Below are 25,644 nucleotides of genomic sequence, written 5' to 3' on the forward strand. Positions count from 1 at the left end.
TTATACTTTCATTATTACTTCATTACTTTCTTTATTTAGTTAATTTATTATAATTAATATAATTAATATAATTAATTTCTGTTTAATTTTACAATATTAATTACAATTGTATTTGACATAATGTTAACATCCTTATTAGTAAAATTTGCATAAAACTATTAGCGTAACGTAAATCTGTTGTCGTAACGTCGTAACTGTTATAATAACATTTGTCATTAAATAATTATATTATACAAATATATATTTTCAAATCATCGAAACAAATATGAAATAACTTCAAATTGATGTTTTTGCGAGAATTGAGAAAATGTTATTGTTTCATAAGTTCATTAAATTTCCATAATCAATTTTGGCGCTCGTCGGGAGTTCTTCCGTGATGGATATAAGTCGATTACCAGCGACTTCCAATTAGCTGCGGCTTATGTTTTTCCAAGTTGGATACATACATTCGAAAAATATACACTCTTTTATATGCTGCAAGAACACGCTATCGAAGACGCTATTCTTAAACGTCTGCCTATAAAGGCTGTATCTAGGCCCGATCTACCGTAATAATCGTTAGCACGTTAATTGGCGCCGAGTGAGAGGGGCGATAATGACAATAAACTCGGGCGATTGCGTTAAACGAAGTCGAGCGAGAATCGCTGAAAAGCGCCCTACGGGATGCTACTGTCGTGCGTCTGCCTGACGGCAGGGCGCGAGCTGCCAGTAGCTCGACATTTACATACAAATAAGCTGGGCTGTTGATATTCCAGCCGAGTTTATCTACCGACTCGAACTATATCGCCGGCGACGGTAATCGGCCGCTAACATGACGCTACAATCGTTCGTTGAGATTATTGTTGTTCATTGTCATTATTAACGGGAATAACTATAAATCGTTCATAATTAAAATCGGGTTTTTCACGGTATATAATCCCGGCGATATTTGTACAGATTTAACGACGGTAAACCTTCTCCGAGAAGTAACAAGATAGAGCGCAGCTCAGCCAATTGTCTCGTAATATCCGAGTAAAAAGAAGATAACGATTATAGGATCGGTCAAAGGCTAAAGAAGAGACTGGCCTTTTACGACGCGACGTGTCGATCGTAAGGATAGAATGTCCGTTTTCTCTTTCTGAGGAACTTTAATTCAATAATTATTTCTGGAGATAATAACCTCCCATAGGAACGAAACGTAAAAAGAGTTATTTCTTAATTCTTTGTACTTCTATAATAAAGTAAATTGATGGACATAGTTAGTAAAGACAAACTAATTTATTTTATCTTTTTAATCTTATTTTGCACAGTACACACAACATGTCAGATTATATTTTTGAGAATCGCTATAAAACAATATGCAAACAAGAATAAAATTGCTATGTTATACAGGGCTAAAAGTGTTAAATTAAAAATGGAATATTTAACAGGTAGCCATTTTTCAAGATTATTCCTGAACGCGAAGCTTTAATCCGATGACCCAGTAAGCACCATTATCTCCTTTTTGAATTAGCTTTTTTATTCTGCGCTTTTAAGCTACAGCGATACCGTCAATTTTAATTGTTGGCAGTTAAAGAAGAAAAAGCGGAGAGAATTTATTATAGTCTCTAATGCGTTGAGTAACTCACACAGAAAATAAATAGTTGATCGTATATTGTTATTTATTGTAGCAGAAGCAAAACGTCATTGATAGAAGCACAAAATGCATTCGTGTGAATGAGCATCAAACGATTAGGTAATCAAATGCTCGACAATTTTCCTAGAGGGTACCGATAAAAACCGATTATATATATGCATAACTCGACGTTGAACCGTTTAACCCGTTGAACGCGCTTCTCAGTCGCGTTACCCGATTTCAGATTAATACTAGCGTACCACTGATTTCAATCGGTGCGCCGCGTTTCCTTAATTAAAGCCACGGGCATTCGCGCGCCATGTATACCTACACGCGCGTTCGGGCCACGTGCTAATCATCAACGGGATGCCATCGCGTCATCAGGATACGGCGATGCCGCGTATTCGTGGCGTCGCGTCGGCCATCGGTCGGGTCGGTCACGTATCCGCCAAAGGAATTCGATTCTCACCGGTATCATTAAGTGATTCGAGTCGTCGCGAAATGGCCCGTGATCGGAGAGAGATCTCGTCGGCCCCCCCTTTTTTTTATTTGCCATTGCCCATCGACGTGATCCCGGATAGACGGCGAGTACGACGAGACGCGACGTCCTTTCAATTTTACGTAATTTCCTGAAGGTTCGGAGTCCCGACCCGATTTAATAGGAGTTCCGTTCATCAAACGAGCAACAGGAACACTGGTTTTCCCCGGAGGTTGTCTGTACTTTGTCCCTTCTTGTCGCAAAGTACGGTTTAAGTAACTTGAATTCGTTTGAATCACGGTCAACGAACGACCACTACTCTGTCATGTCGCTACCATTTTATATTCCACTAGAGAGATAAAAGCACTGCAGCTTTTGTTTGAGATATTTAGAGGCAATTGCGGAAAATACAGTCGCACGTAAAATTATTCGTTCCGTTTATATCTTGCTCTTGGATACGCATCTAATCTTAAATGTGTTACCACATAAAGAATAGAATTAAAAGAAAAAGAGAGAGAAAAGAAGACTGCTTCAAATTATAACGATAAATATATATAATTAATATTCGTACCATTAAACATATACCTATAATTATATATTTTAATTAGATGGATACATAGAAATACGAAAAACTGTATTTATAATAAAATAATTTGTATAATTAAAAAATATAAAGTTTAATTATTTATTAACTACGAGTATCATTAGTTAATAAAAATATATATTAACATATGGTATTTATGACGTAACAATTAAATAATTATTTCTTGCAATATAGATGCAAACGTTATTACATCTATTACAACGTTTACATCCAAAATTGCATCTATAAGTTTAAAACAAAAAATGATAATTTAATTTAAGATAGAAGAATATATATATAAAATGTAATTAAAAATAGATAATTTATTTCTACGTTTAATGTACAATAAATGTATCGTATTGCTAGTTTTCAGGTCAATTTAGTGAGAACACTTTATCGAGTCGGTGCTTTTTCCGCAAATGTGTCGCTACGAGCGACACAAAAAGGCAGGTTAAGGTAGGAAGGAGGACTTTAGCGTTCTTTTTCCTACACCTGTCCTATCGATACCGATCGCGGAAACAAGGAAGGGAGCGGCCAGGAACGAGGCGGGGAAGTGGATAGGAAATTGATATCGAACAGACGCCCGACGGCTCGTAGTGCTCAGCAAGTTTGTTCGTAAATCACGATACATCCACCTCGCTCTCTACCCGCCTCGGGCGAAACCAGCCCCATCCGCTTCGACCCCCTCGCCCGCGCCGGTCCGCTTTCACACCGTTCCGTAGCCTCGAGCCGATCCGCTTCGCTCCCTTATCCCGCGCTAGAAACTGACGCTAAAAACGACCAGGCGCGGAGAGCTAAGCCGCTTCAGACTCAGCCAACTTTCGTTTTACTCGTGAATTTTAATGACTGCGGTCTGCTCGCGCGTTATCCGCGAAGCTGGTTATCTCCCGTGCGCTTTTTCCGAAAAAGCAGCGCGATGAAGAGCGATAGACCGTTACACTCGACGAGAAATTCCAGAAATATGTACACTAGTAAAAAAATTATAAGGCAAGAGTGAACATTTCGGTGATAGACTATTATTTTTAAGTTATGCAAGAGATGCGCCGTAAAATGTTGAAACCTCGGTTGAAACGTTCAGCAAAGAATACATCTAAATCGCGTTTCTTATACATATAATATAACGTATTTTCACGTAAAATAAACCTTAGGAAAATATTATTCTACGTTTTCAATTTCAAGAAAGCAATTACATATTAAAGAAAGTAAAATTCTTAAAATATTTTATACTTTTTAAATTGGGTGAAATAGCGTAATCTTCCAATATTAATCGCGTCCAAAATAAATCCGGAAAAAAGTCGGCGGGATAAAAACTTTCTAATTAAGACAATTTTGCTAGTTAGCCGTTAACTATACCCGAGAGACAGTTTACTAAACCTTTTGGAAGCTTGACCACCTGGATAAGTTCCAGAGGAAACCACGAGGATGGGCCGACTAGAGGATACGTTGGAGGGTGGCACGGGGGTGGGTCGTAAATCGGCGAGAGGGTCCTGCGCTTTCACGGGGCTCTTACAGATATTATAGGTCGCGGAAAGTTTCGCGCGTAAAAATATCGCGGATTTATGAGGAAACTTGCCGGATTTTCTTCGTTGCCGTGGTAATTGTCGAAGATGTATCGCTGCCCAGTGAATTTTATCTGCTGGCAGGTTGAACGGTGCTGCTTACTGCCAGCCACTATTTCACCCCTGGGGCTCGAGATTCCTCCACGTGCACCGCGCGTATGTATGTGTGTAACGTGTTACACAGGGTGTCCCATATCTGTCGTGACATTCTCGGTCTCTCTTAAACGTTCTGATTAAGCTTGGATAAATCTTTTCTCAGTTTAGAAAGAATGTTGATCAATTCTTATCTATTTTCGAATTTTTCAACTGAACTCTAACATTAAAGATCTTGATAAATCAAGCCCAAGCTTTAAAATTTTATTGAAGTAAGACACTTGGGAATTTTATTAACCCGGGATGTCTTTCATTTTGCTTATTTGCAACTGCGTTTTATTATATACGTTTTATTTAAAAAACACTATTTCTCTCTCTCTCTCTCTCTCTCTTAAATTGATCACAGTTTGTAGGAAAAAGTTGGCAAGTTAGATATTGAACACCCTATACAACATTGACGGCTATCCTCGATCGGTCGTAACAGGAAATTGCTTCGCCGCCTGCGGCGTTCCCGCGCTTAAGTACACGCACGCATGCACGTACAGACATTTTTCTTACTAGTATTGTCGACCGTACTGCGACCGAGATGATAAACGAAGGTAATTCGACAATGATTTGACGAACGCGCAATTTTGCGCAGCGCTTCCGGCGCGATGGGCTTCTTTTATCGTCAATATTCTATAGACTTTACGTAATTTCTTCTTTAAAGAGCTTCATTTATAGAAAATTAATAACTAATAGAAATTAAGTTCTCTTATATTTATCTGATTTCTTTTGAAAATAGATAATAACGAGGTGCTTTTATAATAATATGATTTATGTTATAACAGAATGGATGAATTATAGATAAATATTTTAAATATTTTCTTGTTATAACAGAGTGTCTGATAATTTCCTCTCATGGGTAGATAAAGCAAATTAAACTGAACAGGAAACTCCTGTACCGTTTTGCGAATTTCGCAATAAATAATGACAAATTAATAAGGATCTGCGAATTAATGCGTGTCAGAGATTCGGCAAGAAGAGACAGACAGCCTATATATAGCATTTACGGTAGCTACGCGCGCGGCGAGGCATTGAGAGGAGCGGTTTGTAAACAACAACTATGCATGAGCGACACGCGTGACGCTGAACCTCCGCGCACGTAACAATCGTAAACGCTAGGCTGTCTCTTGTCGTCGAATTGCACGGAAGTATGCTAATTCGTGAATATTTATTAATTAATTTTTCATTATTTATTGCTGTGAAACAGTAAAAAATTTTCTATTAGTTTAACGTACTCTATCTACCCACGAGAGGTGGCACGGTAATTATCAAACAGCCTGTATATGCACATATTGCATTAATTTAAAAAATCACATCAGTATAAGAGCAGCTCATTTATGACCTATTTTTAAACAAGTCAGATAAATGCAAAGATATATATAATATATTTAATATTGGTTGTGTATAGTTATGAAACGTAAATTAATGAAAGAAACCAATATAAATATCTGCTTTTTGTTGTGGATTTTTTTCTTGAACTATTTTATTATCTAAATTAATTTATTATAAAGCAAAATATATACGCTGTATTGAAATATCTATTCGAATCGAATTTTAACGGTATAAAGAAAAATGATGTAAAAAGATGTAAAGAAAAAAATTTTACATAAATTGTGACGTAACAATCAATAAGGATCTGTCATCAGAGGTAAAGCGAATTTGGTCAGAATTATATACGCATATATACCTCCATGGATATTAATTAACCAAATGTGTCAATTAAATGCCTACGTGTGAATTCATGCATCAGGAACGTGTAGAATGGTTGTAGAGGACCAGACAACTAATTATCGAGAGGAACATACGCTAGACTTTGCAAATATTTGACACGTGCAGGAAGCACAAGAATTTCCGAATTAATAAAGTAAAAATCGGTAATAAAAATCGTAGGCAATTCGCGAGCTGCACACGAAACGATGTGACTGCCTCGAGGAACTCGAGGGCAGTTACCCAGCCTCCTCTTCGACTTGTTCAATGTAAATTCCGAACATTGGGGTTTTGGACCACCGGTTATGGCGGTGGTCGGCTACTGCGGCCATCAATTTAACGGTGTAAGTCCGTAATATAGCACGAGCTAGCTACGCGTACCCCGGCTACGCCAACCCCGCCGTAACTGCCCGACGGGGTAAGAGGATTAACTGCAACTCGCGCGAGTACCACGCGAGCTCCGTTTTTATACAACGTCCCGATATTTTAGCCGTTTTTGCCGGGAGCCGCGTTAATCAAGCCGAGAAATGAATTTAATAACCGCGAGGGCTCATCGGAGGCACGGTTCTCGCGAAGGAAAAGGTCCCGTTAAGTAATTTATAAGCGGAATATTTTTACGATCCGCGGAGTTGCCGTAAAATATATTCCAACAATCGGTAATATCAATTAATTAACTTTTTTTAAATATGTACAATATATATATTTATTTCTTTACTCAAAAACTCAAAATATACTTTATCTAGGTTCTTCAATTGACTAGAATTCAATTGACTGTTTCTGCAGAAGAAATACAATTATAATATTGAGTTCTCATATGATTATAAATGAGTTTACATCATTGACAACATCCTGTGTCGTAGACAATCTGATAACCTCCAGTCACGTTTATGTAACTCGCGTGATACTTAGTTAGTGCATATTATTAACTAGAATTCAAGCAGAAGTGGCCGCGTTATCGAATACCGATTAACCCATAGCACGAACAATATTGATACTATTCTGATCGACGATAATAAATGTTACATTGTATTCCAAAATAGAAAATGTCAGCAAATAACAACGACATTCTTTACCAGTTCTATACGCATAAAATTTACATGCTTGCCCTACCCGGCCAGATAAAGTTGATGAGTTTGAAAGTGGGTCGTTAACTCTACAAGTCGGAATGAATGCAGATGCAGACACCGCGGTGCATCGTAAGTTCGATCGTATTATGCACGCGCGATATCGAATTCCGATTAATCGACCGGCCGGTCATTGAAAGTGCCATCGCCCGTTCGGACCATTAATAAAAGAGCTTCATGTAACGAAGAAGATGAGTTTGCTTCTCATTGAGGAACAGCGAGAATGACGACGACGACGACGACGATGCGCTTTCGTCAACTCCGCGAAAATGAATCGACGCGAGAACGCGTAGCGCACAAAAGGACTGCTGACACCTGCATTTCGCAAATTTTTCTCGCCGTCGAGAGGTCGCACGGTTCTTCGGTCTCGATCCCTTATTTTTCTTCTTTCTCCCCGTGAGTCGCCATTCTTGCTCGCCCAGCCATTTTTCCCTTTGACTCACACGAGAGCCGCGTGCGCGCGCGGATGCACTCGTACCTATCGCAATTTCTTAGAGCTGCGAGCATGTATATATGCGCAATATGTGTGCGTGATTGTATATTTCTCATTTACGGGCGAGAGCCAGCACTCGCATTCGCGACAAGTAGACAATGCCGAGCCGAGAAAGGACTGTGAATTCCACTATTTTACTTTGTAGACGTGAGTAATTGAAGATTAAAGACGCAGGATCTTGAATGCATTATAACAAAGATCGAAAACAACTGATTGTGAGCAAACGATCCATCACGATGATATATTTGCCCAATTTCACCGGATATAGGTAGCACAGAAATGGACATTTTTTAAATCTAGGCTTCCAAAATTTTGGCTAAACTTGTAAAATTAAGTGACTATAAATTTAATTTAATATCTCTAATTCTTTTATTGCAACCATATACTCGTATCTAATAAACTGCAATGTCTAATGTAAAAAAAGAATAAATCCTCAAAATTGTTTCTGTTAAAATAAAAATAAACCAATCATGTAATTGCGGAAACATTATATATATTTAAGAAATTTAGAATTATTTTCGTAGTAAATCCATAAAGTCCATTAAAGTAAAATATGTGATTGTTGACAGTTTAAACACAAACTGTGCAAATTATGAGGAGAATCTAACAACAAACCCAAAACAAAAGTATTATTTTCCAATCTTTATTTGAGAAAACTTTAGCAAATCTACCATCTTCTCAATAATCAAACTCAATAACGAAAATAATATCTAATCAGAAGATAACATGTACTTGCTTTATGTTCTTATCTTCTTGTGCTTTTTGTCTTCAATTTCTTAGAGGAATAAAAGCATTGTTTCATAAATAGGAAATAGCGCTTTGAATAACGAAATTATAAAATAATATATCCACTTTTTGTTATTAATACAATTTTAAAAAGATTAATACTTTAATTCGTTAATTCAATTCGGATATGGCTACTGCAAAATTTATAATTAATCCTAATAGATCTTCTTTTGGTCGCTTCATTAAAGATTTCAGTAAATTGCTCCGTAAGAGAAGATAATTTCCGAGTTTATTTTGGTTCGTCAGCGCGGAAACGCGATTTCGTTACCCGTTACATCGAGATTCGTATCGCTTGCGGCTATGTACACCGATATTAGAGGGTTCGATGTCCCCGGTCCTTAACTATCTTCGAACTTCATCGAAAACTTTAAGTATGTAATATCTTGCGCAGCTGTGAAAATCGTGTAACATATGTACACATATGTTTATATATAATAGTCAGATACCCCGATCTCATTTTGTATATCGTAAAAGACTTTGCGTATTCGAGATTGGAAATATTACAGAATCTATCCAAACATGATGGAGTAAATATATTCCATCAATTAAAACGATCGTTCAATAGTGTTAGCATAATAGCATCCTTATACTTATATTTGTCCAAAATTTCACTTTCTAATCTTTTTTTCTTGCAATCTTTATGACTCTTATAAATAAGTTAATTAATTACTTAGAAATTATTTATTACACTTTGGATAAAAAACTATTACATATAAACTTGCGATTTATACAAAAGACTATGCTATATAAATCTATCACAGCTGCGAAGATATTGCGCGTGTTTTTGAAACAAATTAGATCAAGTTTCTTGGGTATATTGATTGAGTGTAGAGTGTGGAGTAGAAGAGCCATTGAAATTCTGCGTGCATCTCGCCCAATAATTAAGAAAAATCGCTCGGGGCTAAGCAGCGTGCGTCCCTTCCTCCTCAATATTGTCAAAGTTACTTAATCCAGGGGCTGTTCAAATACGCTGGATACGAGGACGGACGACTGCGTGTGTTTTGGCGTGGGACGCGTATGTTCTTTCATTAGCCGCAGGAAATTAACCGAGAACGGACCGCGAAAGCCTCTCCGCTCCCCGACCCTTCTCCCTTCGGGAAAAACTCTGGAAGCGTCATAGCGAGACGAAGGGTGAGAAATAATCGGCGAGAGGTCGAATTTGGAAAATTTCGCCGTTTCACGGTTGTTGCGCGGCGCACCGGTGAAAATGACAGCTGGGGCTCTCTCTTTTGAGCGGCACGGTCATTTTTTTATACCTGTCGCGACACCCCTCTTTTGCACCGCCGTGCAACCCTTCACGCTCGCGATGCGAGCACATTCTACTATTCTAAAGCGTCTCATCGGTGACGGGAGTGAATGTGACAGCGGGTCGGAAACTCAGAAGGTAAAAGGGTTGAATTTGCATAATTGTTTTCAGTTTAAAGAGGCGTCTTGTGTTAATAAAGAAAAATATAGTACGGACTGCTACGCGATACACTAAAGCTCCGCGATTCTTCTACCGTGTATATATATATATAGGTATATTCTGGCAAATGTATTTTCATCGTTCATTCTTCTCCCTTTTTCCTACGTTCAATAAATGTAGCCGAGTTTAATTTAATCACATTCGTAGAATAATAATAGACGTATAATTTAATTAACAAAATAATTCAAAATAGCTCAAAAGAAAACCAATTACCTATGAAAGGATATAAAAATATGAACTAGTGATACTTTCAGTCTATGAGATACCTAATTTTTCAAATATGTTTGAGAGACCGAAATCTAATTTAGAACTTGGCATTTTTGTTACTTTTTACATATAATCGTAAAACGATTAAGAGTTCATTTCAATAATATATCAATTTACATATTTGTTATAACGATTTCATACCGTATGAAATACTACTTTAGCATGTTCTAAAATCGATTAATTGGGCTTGCAATCATCGGAATAACACGATCCAAGCCGATCATTATATAACCGTACATCTCGACACGCGAGAAATTTGATCATCTAGTTACGAGTTTAAAAACGTCGAGACGAAACTAGGAAACTACCATCAGGGCGACTTGAGCGAATGTTGATGGAATAAGTTCAGGCGGATATCGTGAAAAGACTAATCTTCCGAGCGGATCACGAAGAGCATTGACCCGCGAGCTCGCGGAACGTCAAAAATCGAAAACGCTTATCGATTTTACCATCCTAGCGGCGGACGGGAACACGACACAGATGATCGCACACGGTTCAGACCCTCGAGCAGTTAGGCCAGTCACGTGTAGTGTCCTCTGATACGAGTGCTGCATACAAAAGTTTTTCGACCTCTACTTTGTGGACCACGTCCATTCTCGCCTCGACCTGCACACACACACACACACTCTCTCACATCTACATTTAAACTTAAATGTAATATCACGTATATATCAGAAGTTACTATCCCACGTATATGTACACATTTGTACGTCACGTCTACACTTGCATCTTGCATTTATCTATTCATATCTGTAGCGATATCTTCACGTCATACCGGCATGGCTTGTACATACTATCTCATACTTCAAGTTTTCTCCATATCTACTAGAGAAAATAAGCTTTACATCTACGCTTTACGTCTGCAACGAACATACCACTACGATTATACGTTTCTATAGTAGTATCTCCGAGTCATGTGTATAACGTTTCCCCGCACCTTCTACCACATTTTCACTGAAACTTTCTCTTACACCTATACATATGTACAATTACTCGTTGTATCTACATTTACGCCCGCACATACGGGGGGCTACACTTGCACCGCGGAAGCTTTAGCGTCATATAGCGCTTCAACCTTCTCATACATGCCAGCGCGATGCCTTCGTTCTCGGGAGTGGCAGCCGCTCTGACACCGAAAAACAAGGAAAAGCTCCGTGAGCGGTTGGAAGGACACGTACGTGGTATGCTCTTGCAAACAACACTCCAATGAGAAGAGATACTCGGCTCGTCTGGTAGCCCCGACCCCTGTTGCGCCCCACGTCGGACGCCACGCCACGTGGATATGTCTAATTCGTTTCGCGCGTCTCGCCACGTCGGGCATGTAAAGGGAATATTTTCTCGCAAAATAATTTCGCCACGGTCGATGGTTTTATGAGATGTATATAAGTCATCTCTCTATCTCCCCTATCCCGCTACGTTCGTTACTCCCTTCCATCGAATCGCAACCCCGCAAATTGAGAAGCTTGCAAATAATCTACCTTAAAAGTTCCGTTAATTGCGCAGGGACGAGAAGGAAAATCTACAGTTGTGTGTGAAGCTCATCGGTGATCTAATTGCGAAGCAAAAAGATGAAAAAGATAGACAGGGAGAAAATAAAAAGATCTAAACGAAGAGACAGGCAGAAAGAGTGCATTATGCGGTACACTTGAGTATCGAACGGTTGTTTACTTCGCTTGACAAAGTTGCTGATGAATAAACATGAATTTCTTATTATTTGTGGTAGTACAATTTAACATATCCTAACGAGCTACCTTTTCGCCTTTGAAGCAGAATAAGCGAAGTTCGGACGAGACAATTGCGTGGTTTAAACTTTAAAGTAAAATGCGGTATCTTATTGTAATAGCTGAGTCAATGATAACAATGAACGAAAATACGGTTCAAAATTCAAAGTTAGAAAGAATTTATAATGTGAAGTAATTAAATATTTAATTGATAAGAGTATCTTATCGCAATGTTATTTATAAGTTATCAAATTAAAGATCTTATTTTATATTTTCAAACTGCGTTTTAAATTACGAATTAATCTAATGTAATCTTTTATATTAATAGACATGTTATTGTTCCTAATTAATTATTCTTATCAAGTAATCTATTATCAAGCTATTATCAAGCGTTATTGACTCAGGTGTTATCGATTTTACTCATTACATCGACAATATCGACAATATTGACTAAGATAGAGTAAAATTTCTATTATGAGTTCTTATTTCATACATAAAGAAATAATGATGCAATTCACAACCCGATCACATGCCGGTCGAAGATTCGATAATCGCGGGGAAGTAACTCGCAGACGTGATATGCCTAGCGGCGTCCAATTACCGATCAGTAATTGGAGCAGAATTTCTGTTGAGCTCGAATTTGCGCATCGCTGTTCGATCTGTCTCTACGGTCAGTTGCCGACTCCGCTACTCTTAGTTAATTAAATCGACTAACTTCGGGCTTACGACTACAGGATATTTTTTGCAATAATGAAATTTGAAATTTATTGGATTAATCGGTAGAACGGATTACGGATACGGAAATTAACGGTAAAGTACCGCTTAAGTACCGCTCCGTTTATAAAATAAGTTAAATCTTAAGATGCAAAAGTAATAGCAAAAATAATAATAATATAAGTGGAATAATAGAAATAATAATAAGTAAAGAATTATTTTCTTAATTTGTATAACGGACAATAGTAAAATTAAAAAAAATTGGTTCAAAAAATTGCAATCGATATAACAAGAAGCGCGACTGACAAAATAAAAAATGGTAGGTAAATTGCATTTAAACTGATGAGGAATTTAAAACGAGGTGCAAGATATATTTAAATTCAAGCATCACTAGAGAAGTAATTATTATCCGTAAATATCATGAATGAATAATTTATCATTTCCTTCCTCGATTTCTGTTTTTACTTTAAACGAATGAATTACGCAAAATATCTGTTCGGATAAACAGTCACTTCGATACTCTTATTATTAATTAGATATTAATCGCTCGGGCTCGTTATTATATAGGAAATATCACATTTCCTTCTGGTATTGATGCGGTCACATCTCGAGATGCCGAAAAATAACGACACATGCCTGTCGACCTCGAGTCTTGCAAATAATATCGTGATACCTTGTATACACAACAAAAAATAAGTGCCGAATGTCGAACACCGGTATTAACTCGACCACAACATATTTAACGTTTTACAAAATAAATGACAAATATTTATTTATTATGTTTCTAATTATAATCCCGGTAAAAAATAACTATTATTATTATTATTACTAATTATATTAGCGTATTTCAGAGAAATGGATATTAAGAAAATAAACACGCGAGCAGCTATTTTCGATTACCTGTGTTGTCTAAAATTCAAAATTTACAAATTAAAATTTGAATAGTTAAAACATTGGTAGAAATAAGTATTACATTTATGTTAAAATTATCTGCTTCTTATATATAAAATATAAAAAAGTTAAGAAAATTTCTGTACAACATGTGTATAATACATAGAATTAAAAAATCCGCGTATTAAAATTAGCTGTAAATAATGAAGTATTAGCTGATTGTTACAATATACATAATATCTAAATATAAATGATAAAGAAATAAGACCTATATATATAAGTTTTTACATACACACGCCACACACATACACACACACACACACACACACATCTAATTGATAATAAACTGTGGTGACCCACTAAGAAACAGTTCGATGACTGTTCCAAAGAGATAAATGCGACGTAAGGCGGGGACAGCTTACGTAGGGAATTCTCTTTGAGCTGTTCCCGTCTCATCTAACCGCTGTAAGACACCTCTCCCTCGCGTTTCCGTTTCCCTAATTAAGAGAGCTCGTCGTTCTCTCGGTACTTCGGTATGACGATGTCGTTCGCTTCCTCGCGACGGACTTTGATGGCCATTAAGGCATCTTAGAGCGTCTTAATCCCCGTCGGCAAGAAAGTTTGGCGATCATATTCGAGAATTCGTTTCCGTGCGCAGAACTGATTACGATGTCTCTGATTATGACATCATTATGCGAATAATTTTAGAAATGTGCATTAAAATATTAGCCTTTTGTTACGCTATATGGAATAAATTGCTTTAAATATTTATTTGAATATTATAAAAATCAAAGAAGCAAAATTTCTAAATTGTCAAATTAAAATACATAATTTTGTATTTTGCTAATTTATAATTTTATTATTTTTTTTATGTTTTGTAACGTGCTTTTATGTTTTGAATTTAAAATACGTTACTTTTTCCGGCGCTAAATTGGATTAAAAAGAATATTACATTATTTTTGTTCATCAATATTAAATAATACATCTAAGCTTTTTATAACAAAAATATTTCATATTTTTTAAAGATGCCGTCGTCAAAAAGTAATTAATAAATGCGATATATAGATATACCTATATACAATTTTATTAAATATATTATGTAGTTATAGATTGTATTATAATTTCTGGCAGCAAATCTCTTCTTGCTTTTTTTAAAGCAGGATATTTGTTGCTCAATTTTTTCCTGTTCTTTCATTCTATCGAGATGTTAATAGTTCCGATTCCGTAATGCGAGCACATAGAATCAATTTCAGCGGTAGCTTGAATACTTTCGCAACGCGTGGATATCCAATTAGTGTTAGATACGCTTTGAAGTAATTATCCCGTAATTGATACACCGCGCGCAATCAAACAAAACAAAAAAATGTCTCGAATTAAGGAACGCCATTGCTGGCGTGCTCATTCGAGATAGCTGAAAATTATTCCTGAATCAGCCGTTTCGCTAACCCCTCTCGGTCCTCCGGACTACCCCAAATGTATGCGCGACGCTTAGGGTGAATTTGCCACGCGGTTAGTGTTTCGAGCTTGGTTGGTTGCAAAATGTTCCTTGCTGAGTATATAACTCGGCGATAATTTAAGCGTCGCATTATCGTCGAAGGCTGAAGTCGACGGATATAACCACCGGCTTCATCCGCACGGGATTAGTCGGACATTCATATCCTCACGTTGCTCTTCTGTTCCTTCCGGCTGTTGCTTAATTGCATCAGATATTTAAATGACACGTTTTTATAAAATTAAAAGAGACATAATTTTATATACAGTGTATTTAAACAAATATGAAACTGATTGTTCGAATGTTTGTTCAGAACATTATTTGTCTTCTTATTTTTTTAATATTCACTCTTGCAGGCCACATTTATTTTTTACATACATGTATTTATTTAATATTATTACATAATTTTATACAATTACTAATAATAATATATAATTTTTTAAATCAGCGTTAATATAAAATATGTAATTATTCGCAATTTATTATGAACGTAATGCAAATTTTACACATTACATCTCATTTACGTTTATAAATTTTTTATAACATATTAGATAAACCACTTTAAATTATTATACGAAGAATTATATATACAAAGAAGTAACGGAAAATGCACGTTATCGGAAAATTACTCACGGACTGAATAGCGGATTTTCATTATCTACAGAACCATAAGCTTTTGATAATTCCATTTCGCAATTCCTTTCTACGATTTCATCATCGGAATGGAAGATAGCGATGCAAAAAGCTTCATTAGACATTCCGTGCGCGAGGACGCGGTCATATGTTGCAAAAGACACCGTACGGTTATAGTACACGACGGTGCGTTTATCGCCGATAATTAATCGTGGAAGAGCGACCGAATCAAAGGAATCAAAGGAACGAGTCGATCCGGCACGAGCATGGATTATACGAGGGGCACGAATTTAATTTCCTCCCTCTGTCTGCCAATATACCGAAGGGATTCGTAAGCGAACTAATTATTTTGCGAGCCATCCACCCAGTGGTTCGGCCCGATGAAGAAAAAAGGAGAATAGAAAAGGGGAGAAGAAAACCGGAAAGGAAGTCATGGATTTCTCTCATATCGTCATTGCTTTAAAAATGTATTTCATTATTAAGTGATTATTTATTTTACAGATTAAAATAACAGTTTATTTTTTAATACGATAATATTAATACCATAAGAAAAAAGAGTATACTATAAGATTCTTGAAATTTTTATTAATATCTTAAACTTTTAACTTTACATAATTTTAAAAGATTGAATTTACTAACAGTCGTCATATCATTTTTATAAACTAGTAATTAAATGCCTTTTAAATTCATTACGTTATGAGTTTATCGTCGAGCTTAGAATATTAATTTACATTGTTATTTCGTATTTTGCACGTATAAACAAAAGCTTTCTACAGATTTAGTTACAATTTTATTTCATTGATATTTTCGAAGAAAATGCAACATTGCAAATTTCGTCGATACAGCTCTGCCAGAAATGGATGGGCGATCGAGCCGCGCAATAAGCGAAAGTTATTTTGCCCCTGCAAACTCGCGAGAGGGGGGGGGGGAGAACGCTCGCGATAAGCGGTTATCGGAGTGTAATTCAATTACTGGATCTTCACAGTGCCCCAAGCACTATTGTCCCGTTTTTCCCCTCTCTATTCCGATCCCACTGTCCCCGGAACGATCCTCCACCGACTTCACTACCCTCACGTTCTCACCGGCATATAGGCGCTGATTCGTTATCACCCTTTACCCGCCGCGACACAATGGCGTTAAACAGGAGATAACCAAACTGATATTGTGGGTCTGCCCTCGAGTTCATCGCGGTGACGACAACTTCGTTAACGTGGCATAAGAGCGAAAGAGGGGAGGGAGAGGGGGGAGAACCACGCGTTCTTGATAATTAACCGATTAAATGCGCGAACGCTTATGTCTGAAGCAGAAACATTGTCGGCGCTCCGGGCTAACTAATGGGAAATAAAATCTTGCGACACCATATGTATAGTGGCATATCCGGATACCAGATAATTATCGAATATTAGAGTCCTGAATTACATAGATACTCAACACTGATAATCAACGGCTATACAAGGCATATCGTAGGCCATACAACGCAATTTCCTTCAGTTAATTTCAATTCAATTTCGGTCAAATTTCATTTCAATTTCAATTTCGGTCAATTTTCGAGTAATCTTTGTTTAGCAAATTTTAGTTAAATCTTTAAAAAAATAACGAAAATTAAAGAATATTAAAAAATTGTAACAGATAATGTAAGCAAAGAGTAAAAATTTGAAAGCAATCTTTAATAGTCATTATCATAGTTGAAATTTAAATTAATAAGATACTAATAAATGTAATTAAAAAAAAAAAAAAATCAAAATGTGAATATGTGTGTGATACAACACTTTTTTAATTTAGATAGTTGTTACATCCAAGAAAAAAACTTTGCGGTTACGGTTATTAATAATTTACAAAAAAAATTCTTTGTCACATTTCTATTTTGGTGAGCTCTATATTTTTCTATTTTATTTCTACTCTCTTTTATCTCTATATTTTACTCTGTCCCATTTCTATTCTCTTTTATTGTCTTTTAAACAACATTTCGTAGTTTTGACTGAAAAATAATCAAACTGATAGGTGCCTGCAGCCTTGCAAGTTAATGTCTGCTACTGTCGCAAATTCGTTAATGTAAGCGAGCTTTAGAGAAGAAAAGAGACGAGAACAGAATGACGGAATAGAGAGAGACAACAAAAGTCGACCAAAACTTGATGGTGCGAAACTCCTTAACGACTCTTGCTCACGACTTCTCCTTCACCAGAAGTGTTCACAAAAAAAGGACGGAACACTTAACGACAACCGACGTTACACGCATATTTCTTACTCGCATATTTCTTCAAAGGAAGATCTATTCCATCACCAAAATATCTGTCATAGTATTGACAGTTTAATAATGACACATATGAAAACGGATATAGGAGAATATATACAATATCTATAAAATCTGAAGCACATTAAGAATTAAATAAACATATTTCAAAACCAATCCCGCTTTTAGTAAATAATATCCTTATAATAGGTTTAAATTATATGTCACGAATAAAATGCTGTATTTAAAACATTAATTAAATAATTAATTTAAAAAATCTATTAAATTTCTATAAAATAAATAATTAAACTGTTGTCAGTTTTATTCGCATTGTTTTCGATAAGGTGTTTCGTTTACATTGGATGTAAAATAAAAGTCAAAGATTTTTTATCAAAATGAAACAAAGTAAAAAATGGAAACGCTTTTAATCTAAAACACAAAAGCGTTTGTTTTTATTGTATTTTTATTTAATTAATAACAAATATATAAAAGAGAAATGATAAAAAATACATATACATAAACACAGGGAACATTTTTGTTCCAATATTACGCAAATACCCACAATATATATGCAAATGCGAAAAGCAAGTCGATTAAAAATTTGCATTGAAAAAATTTCGACGGAAAGATACCATAGCATTTTTTGTAATGTACTAATTGGCTAAAGGGCCACGATGCTAGGCGGGCAACCAATTAAAAAGAGCTGAGCGCAGGGAAAAAAAGCTGAGCGCGAAAGTTGCCTTTATAATCGATTCTCTCAAACGAACTCAGTAAGAGCAAGAAACTTAAGCGAGACTGTCTTCGTTATTAATTATTAATTATCTCGTTTATTGATGCAGTTTTGCATTAAGTCTTTTATCCCATAGTTACTTTCTGATAAAATATACTTTATAAAAGAAAAAATATATCCTCTATCGAAGAAATTTTGAAATACATTAATTAAAAGCATTACATTAATTTTTAATTACTTGTATTTTAAATTAATCATTGTTTCTCATTATTCATGTATTTATTTAAGCAGTTAAAGATTAATTTTCAAGAAGTAATAATTTTATAAGAATGATTCAAAAGACCTATCATGCACACAAGACAATTTTTAAACGTTGTAAATAAGACGGTTCTATCAGCACCATTTTTTGTCAATGTATCGTTTTTTCTAGAAAAAATAAACAACTCTATATCTCTCTGTCTCCTACGCGAAGCTGATTGTTTTGGAACAATTGTTTGTTTCAATTATTAAATTCAACTAAGGCTACATTTTAATTAAACAATGGCAAGAGTAATGAAAATTATACAAGCTATTGTACTAAATCATTTTCGTTAGGAGAAACGTGTAGTTTGAATTGAAATTAAAATAAATAAAAATTGGAATATCAAGACCCAATCATAAAATAAAAATCAATACGTGAAGGACACAAAATAATAAGTTTTTTATTTATCGATCTATATGTTTCACGATACTACTTTGATTTTTTTCAATTAAAATTGTAGAATTCAATAACAATTTGATGTGCAAATATATACATATATAAAGCAATAATCTCTTCACAAGATTGCAGCCAATGTTAATTAAAATTCGATAAATTTAGTTGAATCAAATAAAGATCGAAGCGCATAGCATCTTCTTATCAATACATCCATTATACATATATATTTCTGTCATTATCCTGCCGTATATTTGAAAATATAAGTGATCTCTCTTACCAATCTGGATGCTGCACGTTGCTATTGTTGTTCTGATCCAACTGCATTATTCCACTAGCAAACAACTTATAATCGAGCATAATTTCCGAGTCTGTTGCATTCAATATTGCGCTCCACATTTGATAACAAGGCTCGAACATTGATCGTTCCTTCTCCGAATTAGACAATGTGTGCTGCAATCGATATAACAAAAAAAAAATCTCCAAACATTTTATGTGAGCGGCACCGATAACCGCTGCCGTTCGACGCTGCTCGTTTCGCCGGCAACTCGCGACGACGGAATTTGAAATTCAAATTTTATTAACTGGTGAACCTCATCGGAGACGAAGAGTGTCCTGTTACGTTTAATTAACTTGAATGAACGCACTCGACGCGATATCGACGGAGATCACGGTCCGACGCAAAGGACCCTTGCACGATCAATAATTAAAACAATACGCTGTATTAATACTATTAACAGAGAACTTCGTTATTCGAATATTAATATAGGTTCAATCGGCTTCAAACGGCTCAATCATATTGCACAAATTTCTTTCTCCCTTGGTTAACGGCATAAAATGTTAAATAAAATCGATTAAAATAATATAAGAGATAAGAAGAGTCCGTTGAAAGATTAATATGAAACATAGATTTAATGTAATCATGATAATATTTTAAGAGATTTAAAGTTAAAACTAAAAATTGAAATTGTCTAAAGTTAATTCATTTTGCAAGTCATTGCTAATAACTTTTTAGGAACAAAATATTTCAATTAAAAAGAATTCAGTTTGTAACATTATATAACTATATACGTAACAAGAAATATTTTCCATAATAAATAATTTTTATAATAATTTAATTATATACGCATTATAGACTGAGCGTAATGTTACTTTTAGATATTAGATGCAATATATTATGTTTCAAAAAGACGCAATTTTGTGTGGAAATAATATTTTATCTCTAAACGGTCAAATTTTTTATCATAATACATAATTACATAATACACAGTGAAAAAAAATGTTCTGCATTTTAGTAAATATTAGTTTGCATACAACTGTGACTTTATTTACTAGAATTAAGAAAATTTTCCTTTTTATTAGTGTACATGTGTGTATTTACTGAGAAAAAAATATACTAATAAAAAGGAAAATTTTCTTTATTTTAATAAATGGAGTCACAGTTGTATGCAAACTAATTTACTAAAATGCAGCAGAACATTTTTTTTCAGTATATAATACAAGGTATTAAGAATTAATACTAAACGTGCAAGGGATTCGCTTTAAGAAAATTCTAATCACCCGAACGTTCTCGAATATGAAAGTTTGCTTTTTCGCCTACTTACCAAAGAGAATACTCCTATACGGTCTAAATCGTCCAGCACACACAAACACTCGGAGTTAGCCAAACTTCGGAAATGGAACTTGAGACTATCGAACGATGCTTGAGAAATCGATGACGATGTACAAAGGACAGACGTGACGAGGACTGAGGCACAAGTTGCTTGAAAAGTCTGCGTACCGGCCCGCAGCACGAGTTCAACTGCGGACTGGTTTGGATATGTCCGCAAACTAAGGTCGTGGCGCGATATTGTTATCTATTGCCAGGTAGATCGTGTACGTAAACATAAACGAAAATGTCTCGAGCGTTCTTGGGAAGAAATTCATCGTTGTCGTAAATAACTCTCCAATATTACATAGGATGTCCAAATCTTTGCTTCTGTTGTGTCGATAAGTAAAGTATCGCGGAAAAATTAAACATACGATTTGGAAACGTTAGGATTTCATATCCGAGGACTTGTATTTGATTTTTAATTATCTATTTTTATAATCTTACTATCTTACTATATATTATATTACTTTTACGTACTTCGCTATAAATAATATAATTTTCTTATAATATCATTGTACATATAAATTGAAGACTAGACAATTAACTCTAAATAAAATTCGTATTCAAGACAGAAAAAAATTGGTAATTGTTGAAGAGCATTACATTTTTATACAAAGATTTTCGTAAATTATAAATTATAAATTCATACTCAATGCTACAGTACGTGTAAGATTTTAAATCTTTGTGAATATCTTTCAATTAATTAGTGAATTTATAATATTTATGCGATTTATGTATGTTTTATTATACATTACCAGTGATACTTGTGAAATTTAAGAAATATCTTCTTTTTATTAAGTATTTTACACGCAGATATAAGTTAAATTGAGAACAATAAAAATAGTATAAAACCATAATAAAATTTGCAGTATTAAAGTACAGATTGCAGTACAAATTTAGAATGGCCGTAAAAAGTACATTTTTTGTATTTCGTCAGATTGATATAAAAATTTCTCTCGTAGTACGCAATTTATCAATTAATAAAGTTCACAAATTTTCTTTATAATATATATAACATTGGAAACATTATTGCATGAGCATGTGCCGCATGACTTTGATCGAAATAATTGACAGAATATCAAAATGAATAATTCAAATCTAAGAATGACAATATTTGTCGTTATTTTAATAAAGAACTTAGAAATAATTAATATTGAGAGCAAAATATCGATACTTTTATTGTATCAAACTATCGTAGGCGCCTCCCTTCTTACGCATAATTTAGCGAAGAGCGCGCAAAAGTGAAACTGAAACACTCGCAGTTTTTATTGGCAACGATATCGGATATGCCCTCGCGTTGCACGAACATGGTGGAAGAATCTTTAAAAGATCGGCACGAGTGGGCGGCCATATTCTACTACAAAGGTGGAAGCTGCAGGGAGAAGAAGAAGAAGCGTTGAGAAGGTTTCGCGCGTAAACTGATATTCCGTTCGGAGCACCGAGGCGAGAAAAGTGTAGCCCGAGCTTAAGAGGCACAAAAAAAGCGCTTTCCACCTTCGCGAAGTAAGCAACGTCTCTCCGGCTCGTTCCTTGGAGGAGATGGAAGCGCGAAAGGAGGGTCCGGGGATTGGATTCAAGGACTGAAGAGCAAGTGGCAGAACGCGGAGGATCTTATTTACCGGTGGAGGAGAGTCAGTTTTTCTACGGACACATAATCTCTCTCCACCGGCACTGTCGACCGTCTGCGTCATATTTCATTCCGAATATAGTTTCGGCTTTGACGCCATAGGCATATATTTCTTCAATACCTTATTCCATCTCTGTCAAGAAGTACTTTTGATCTCAGACCGAAAGATATTTATCACGATGTTGACCAACATTGAAATTACAATTTTTTGTATCTTTGACAGTTTTGTTATTGCCATTCTCGGGTATAATATTTTATGACGTTCTAATATCGAAGATAGAAAATTTAATCGTAAAAAATTACGTATTGACTTCAAATTATGCTAGAAAGGAGCGCGTTTACTTACGTACCGTATCTAAAAGAAGCAGGGAAAAATGCGAGAATTCAAATAAAGTAAAGAAGAAAAGAACGAAGGAATTTAATTCACGAGCTATGAAAAAGGCAAAGGGCAACAATGTACTATAATCTGCATAAAAGGTGCATGTAAATTTTTCCACGGCGTATACATTACACAAGATGTATTTTAAGATATTTGAAATAATGTAGATTATATATTCAATCGACAATGGGAGTTATTTACATAAAAAAAAATCGTTCTGCAAGAAAGATACACGGAAAGAGATTAATTAATATAATATAATAAATTGCTAAGGGATATTTAGAAGGTATAATTAATATTCTCGCGTGAATAGCCAAAACATATTGACACCATCCACCTCGCGTAACTTGTGCCTCCTCATCTTGCTACGAGTAATTTCCGCAGTTCGGTACTTCAACATGCAACGGTGCGGGAATAAACTTTCGAGGGTTTAAAGAGCAAGAGGGCAGAACCACAGGCGACCAAAGTACGCAGTCTTCTTTTCATTTTTTTTTCTTAACTGACGTACAGCTCTCCGCTTCATGGGCGAACTGGGTCTCGACGTACGTAGTACGACATCCTCCTTGCATCGCTTCAGTTTTTAGGTATTACGTGGCGCACTTGACTTCTTAACTTCTTCTTCGGGAAAGTTGCCGCGACAGTGCTTGAAAGCGGAATAAGGATAGGGCGTTTTCATTACATAAAATGAGACGTCATGTTTGGAGTGGACGTATGCCCGCCTCAAACTCGGTTTTCCACCGGGCGGACTGTAGCAGTTTCTTTAATTAGATTACTTGTAAATAAAACGACATAACGTAACATAAAAGAACCCCTCCTCATTAAAATTATATGCTTTTGTAATTAAACCAGCCATAGGAACAATCAAATCAGTCAATATTAATATCCAAAGTTAAACAAATTATTGATAATTGGGGGCAATTTTATCTCTTATTTAAATATTATATCAGTGATATTTGGGTGTTAATTACTCGTTAAATAATATGTATCAAACAATATAACAAAATAGAATTTTTAGAAAGGTTTTACGTTTTATTGAATTTTGATAATCTAACAATTCCATTTAATGTTTTAAGTAACTGATTCCATAATATGATAATATTACAGTTCTATTATATTTAATAAAATATAACACCACGGAAGAGAACATTAAAATGTATTGATCGTATTTAAGTATTTAACATTACATTTCTCTACTTTTGATCGGCAAAGTTCTTATTGATGACAATGAGAAAAAACTATTGATGAGGAACAATTCAAAAATTAAAAAGAATATGTAATAAGCCACGCACGTACCGGTTGCAGGTACGTGGGATGCTGCATGCAGTGACGAAAATCCGCCTTTTTAAACGCAAGTTTATCGAGAATCCCTCGGCTGTACACAAGCTGCCCTAGCCAAGCTAATTTAGAATTGTAGCTTTGGGTAGCGAGCACCTCACTTCCTTCACCACTTTTCTCGCTCTCGCGTTTTTTTCGCTCGGTCGACTATTTTCCTGTCCACCGTCGCGCCTGTCGCGAGTCAACTTGTTACAAAGGAACCTACGTCGCCAAAGGGCGAACGTAAAATTGGCTCGAGAAAAAGTTTCGCAGACGCGATACGCTTTTATTAGAAAAAGAAAAACGCGATCCATTAACATTGGGTTGTGCCAACTCCGTTTAGTGCTACTAGCGAATAGAATTTTCTTTCCGTATTGCAATGGAAGTTATAATCCAGAGAGAAACAAAGAATTGTTAGTGAAATAATTATCGAAGAAGTAAAACAATTTTTTTTTTCAAAGTATTATAATATCATGTAATTTTTTATTTTAAACTGCGATGATTGAGTTGTTTATCAATTCATTATTTTTCTGTATTGTTATTTTTTGTCGGAAAAGTTAAAGATATAGGTATTCAAGGAATAATAAACGAAACATTTATTCTTCTTATAGTATAGATATGTATAATCATAAAATGTAAACCAGGAAACTATACTTCTCGTGAATATGATTTACAATGATCCTACAATTTGCACAGGTGCGTGATGTGATGTGTGTATTAGTACACTTGTTTAAAAGTGAAATTTTATGCATTGAAAAAGATACATGAAGAATGTGAATAACTCGGTCGCGTCTTTTTGATTGATGTTGTGTTTCTACTCGCCGTTCGCATGCGCCGGAAACCGCAACAAAGTTAGATAGACCGTAAATTTTCAGCAAATTCGCTAGCTAATTATTTATTGTGCTTATGCGCTGTCGTATGCAACGCGCATTCCCCCAGAATATAGAAGCAATGATTTATTGTATAATGAATGAAATCATAGAATAGTAATCATTTCGGACGCGGTGACACGCGAACTTAGACTTCACATTCGACTATGGTGAACGTTTACATAATTACAGCACGATTCAATTGTTGTCTTTGGAATAATGCAATGGGTCCTTGAGTATCGATGGCATTCGATCGTTGTTTTAATATTTAAGGGCTTCTAGGAAGCATCTAGGACTATCGACATTTCGCTATCGTGCATCATTGCGAAACGTAAAGCGAACGAAAAGCAATGTGAAGGAACCAGACACATTTCGATAAATTTCGCCGATCGATAGAATAGTAAAACCAGACGTGGTTCGTCATTTCGAACGCGGTAACACGCAAATTTAAGCTTATTATAGAACTGCGGTGAGCTGTTTCGTAATTATGACAGAGTTAGCAAAT

General features: G+C 35.4%; 1 protein-coding gene across 13 annotated transcripts in view; it reads right to left on the minus strand.

The window, feature by feature from the left end:
- The window catches only part of LOC112456997 (CUGBP Elav-like family member 2), a 334,288-nt gene that overhangs the window by 186,050 nt on the left and 122,594 nt on the right, over positions 1–25,644 (minus strand). The window contains exons 1-2 of one of the 13 annotated variants that reach the window (XM_025019835.1): positions 20,904–21,083; positions 19,580–19,752 (exon numbers count right to left, since the gene is read on the minus strand). The exons of the other annotated variants lie outside the window; for them this stretch is intronic. Coding sequence (XP_024875603.1) covers positions 19,580–19,719 — 140 coding nt within the window. The 5' untranslated portion in view covers positions 19,720–19,752; positions 20,904–21,083. Of the gene's footprint in view, positions 1–19,579; positions 19,753–20,903; positions 21,084–25,644 lie in introns of those variants that run through there. 13 annotated transcript variants of the gene reach the window in all.

Source organism: Temnothorax curvispinosus, unplaced genomic scaffold, assembly GCF_003070985.1.
Source record: "Temnothorax curvispinosus isolate PA1 unplaced genomic scaffold, ASM307098v1 QBEX01007396.1, whole genome shotgun sequence".
In the NCBI taxonomy this organism is placed as follows: domain Eukaryota; kingdom Metazoa; phylum Arthropoda; class Insecta; order Hymenoptera; family Formicidae; genus Temnothorax; species Temnothorax curvispinosus.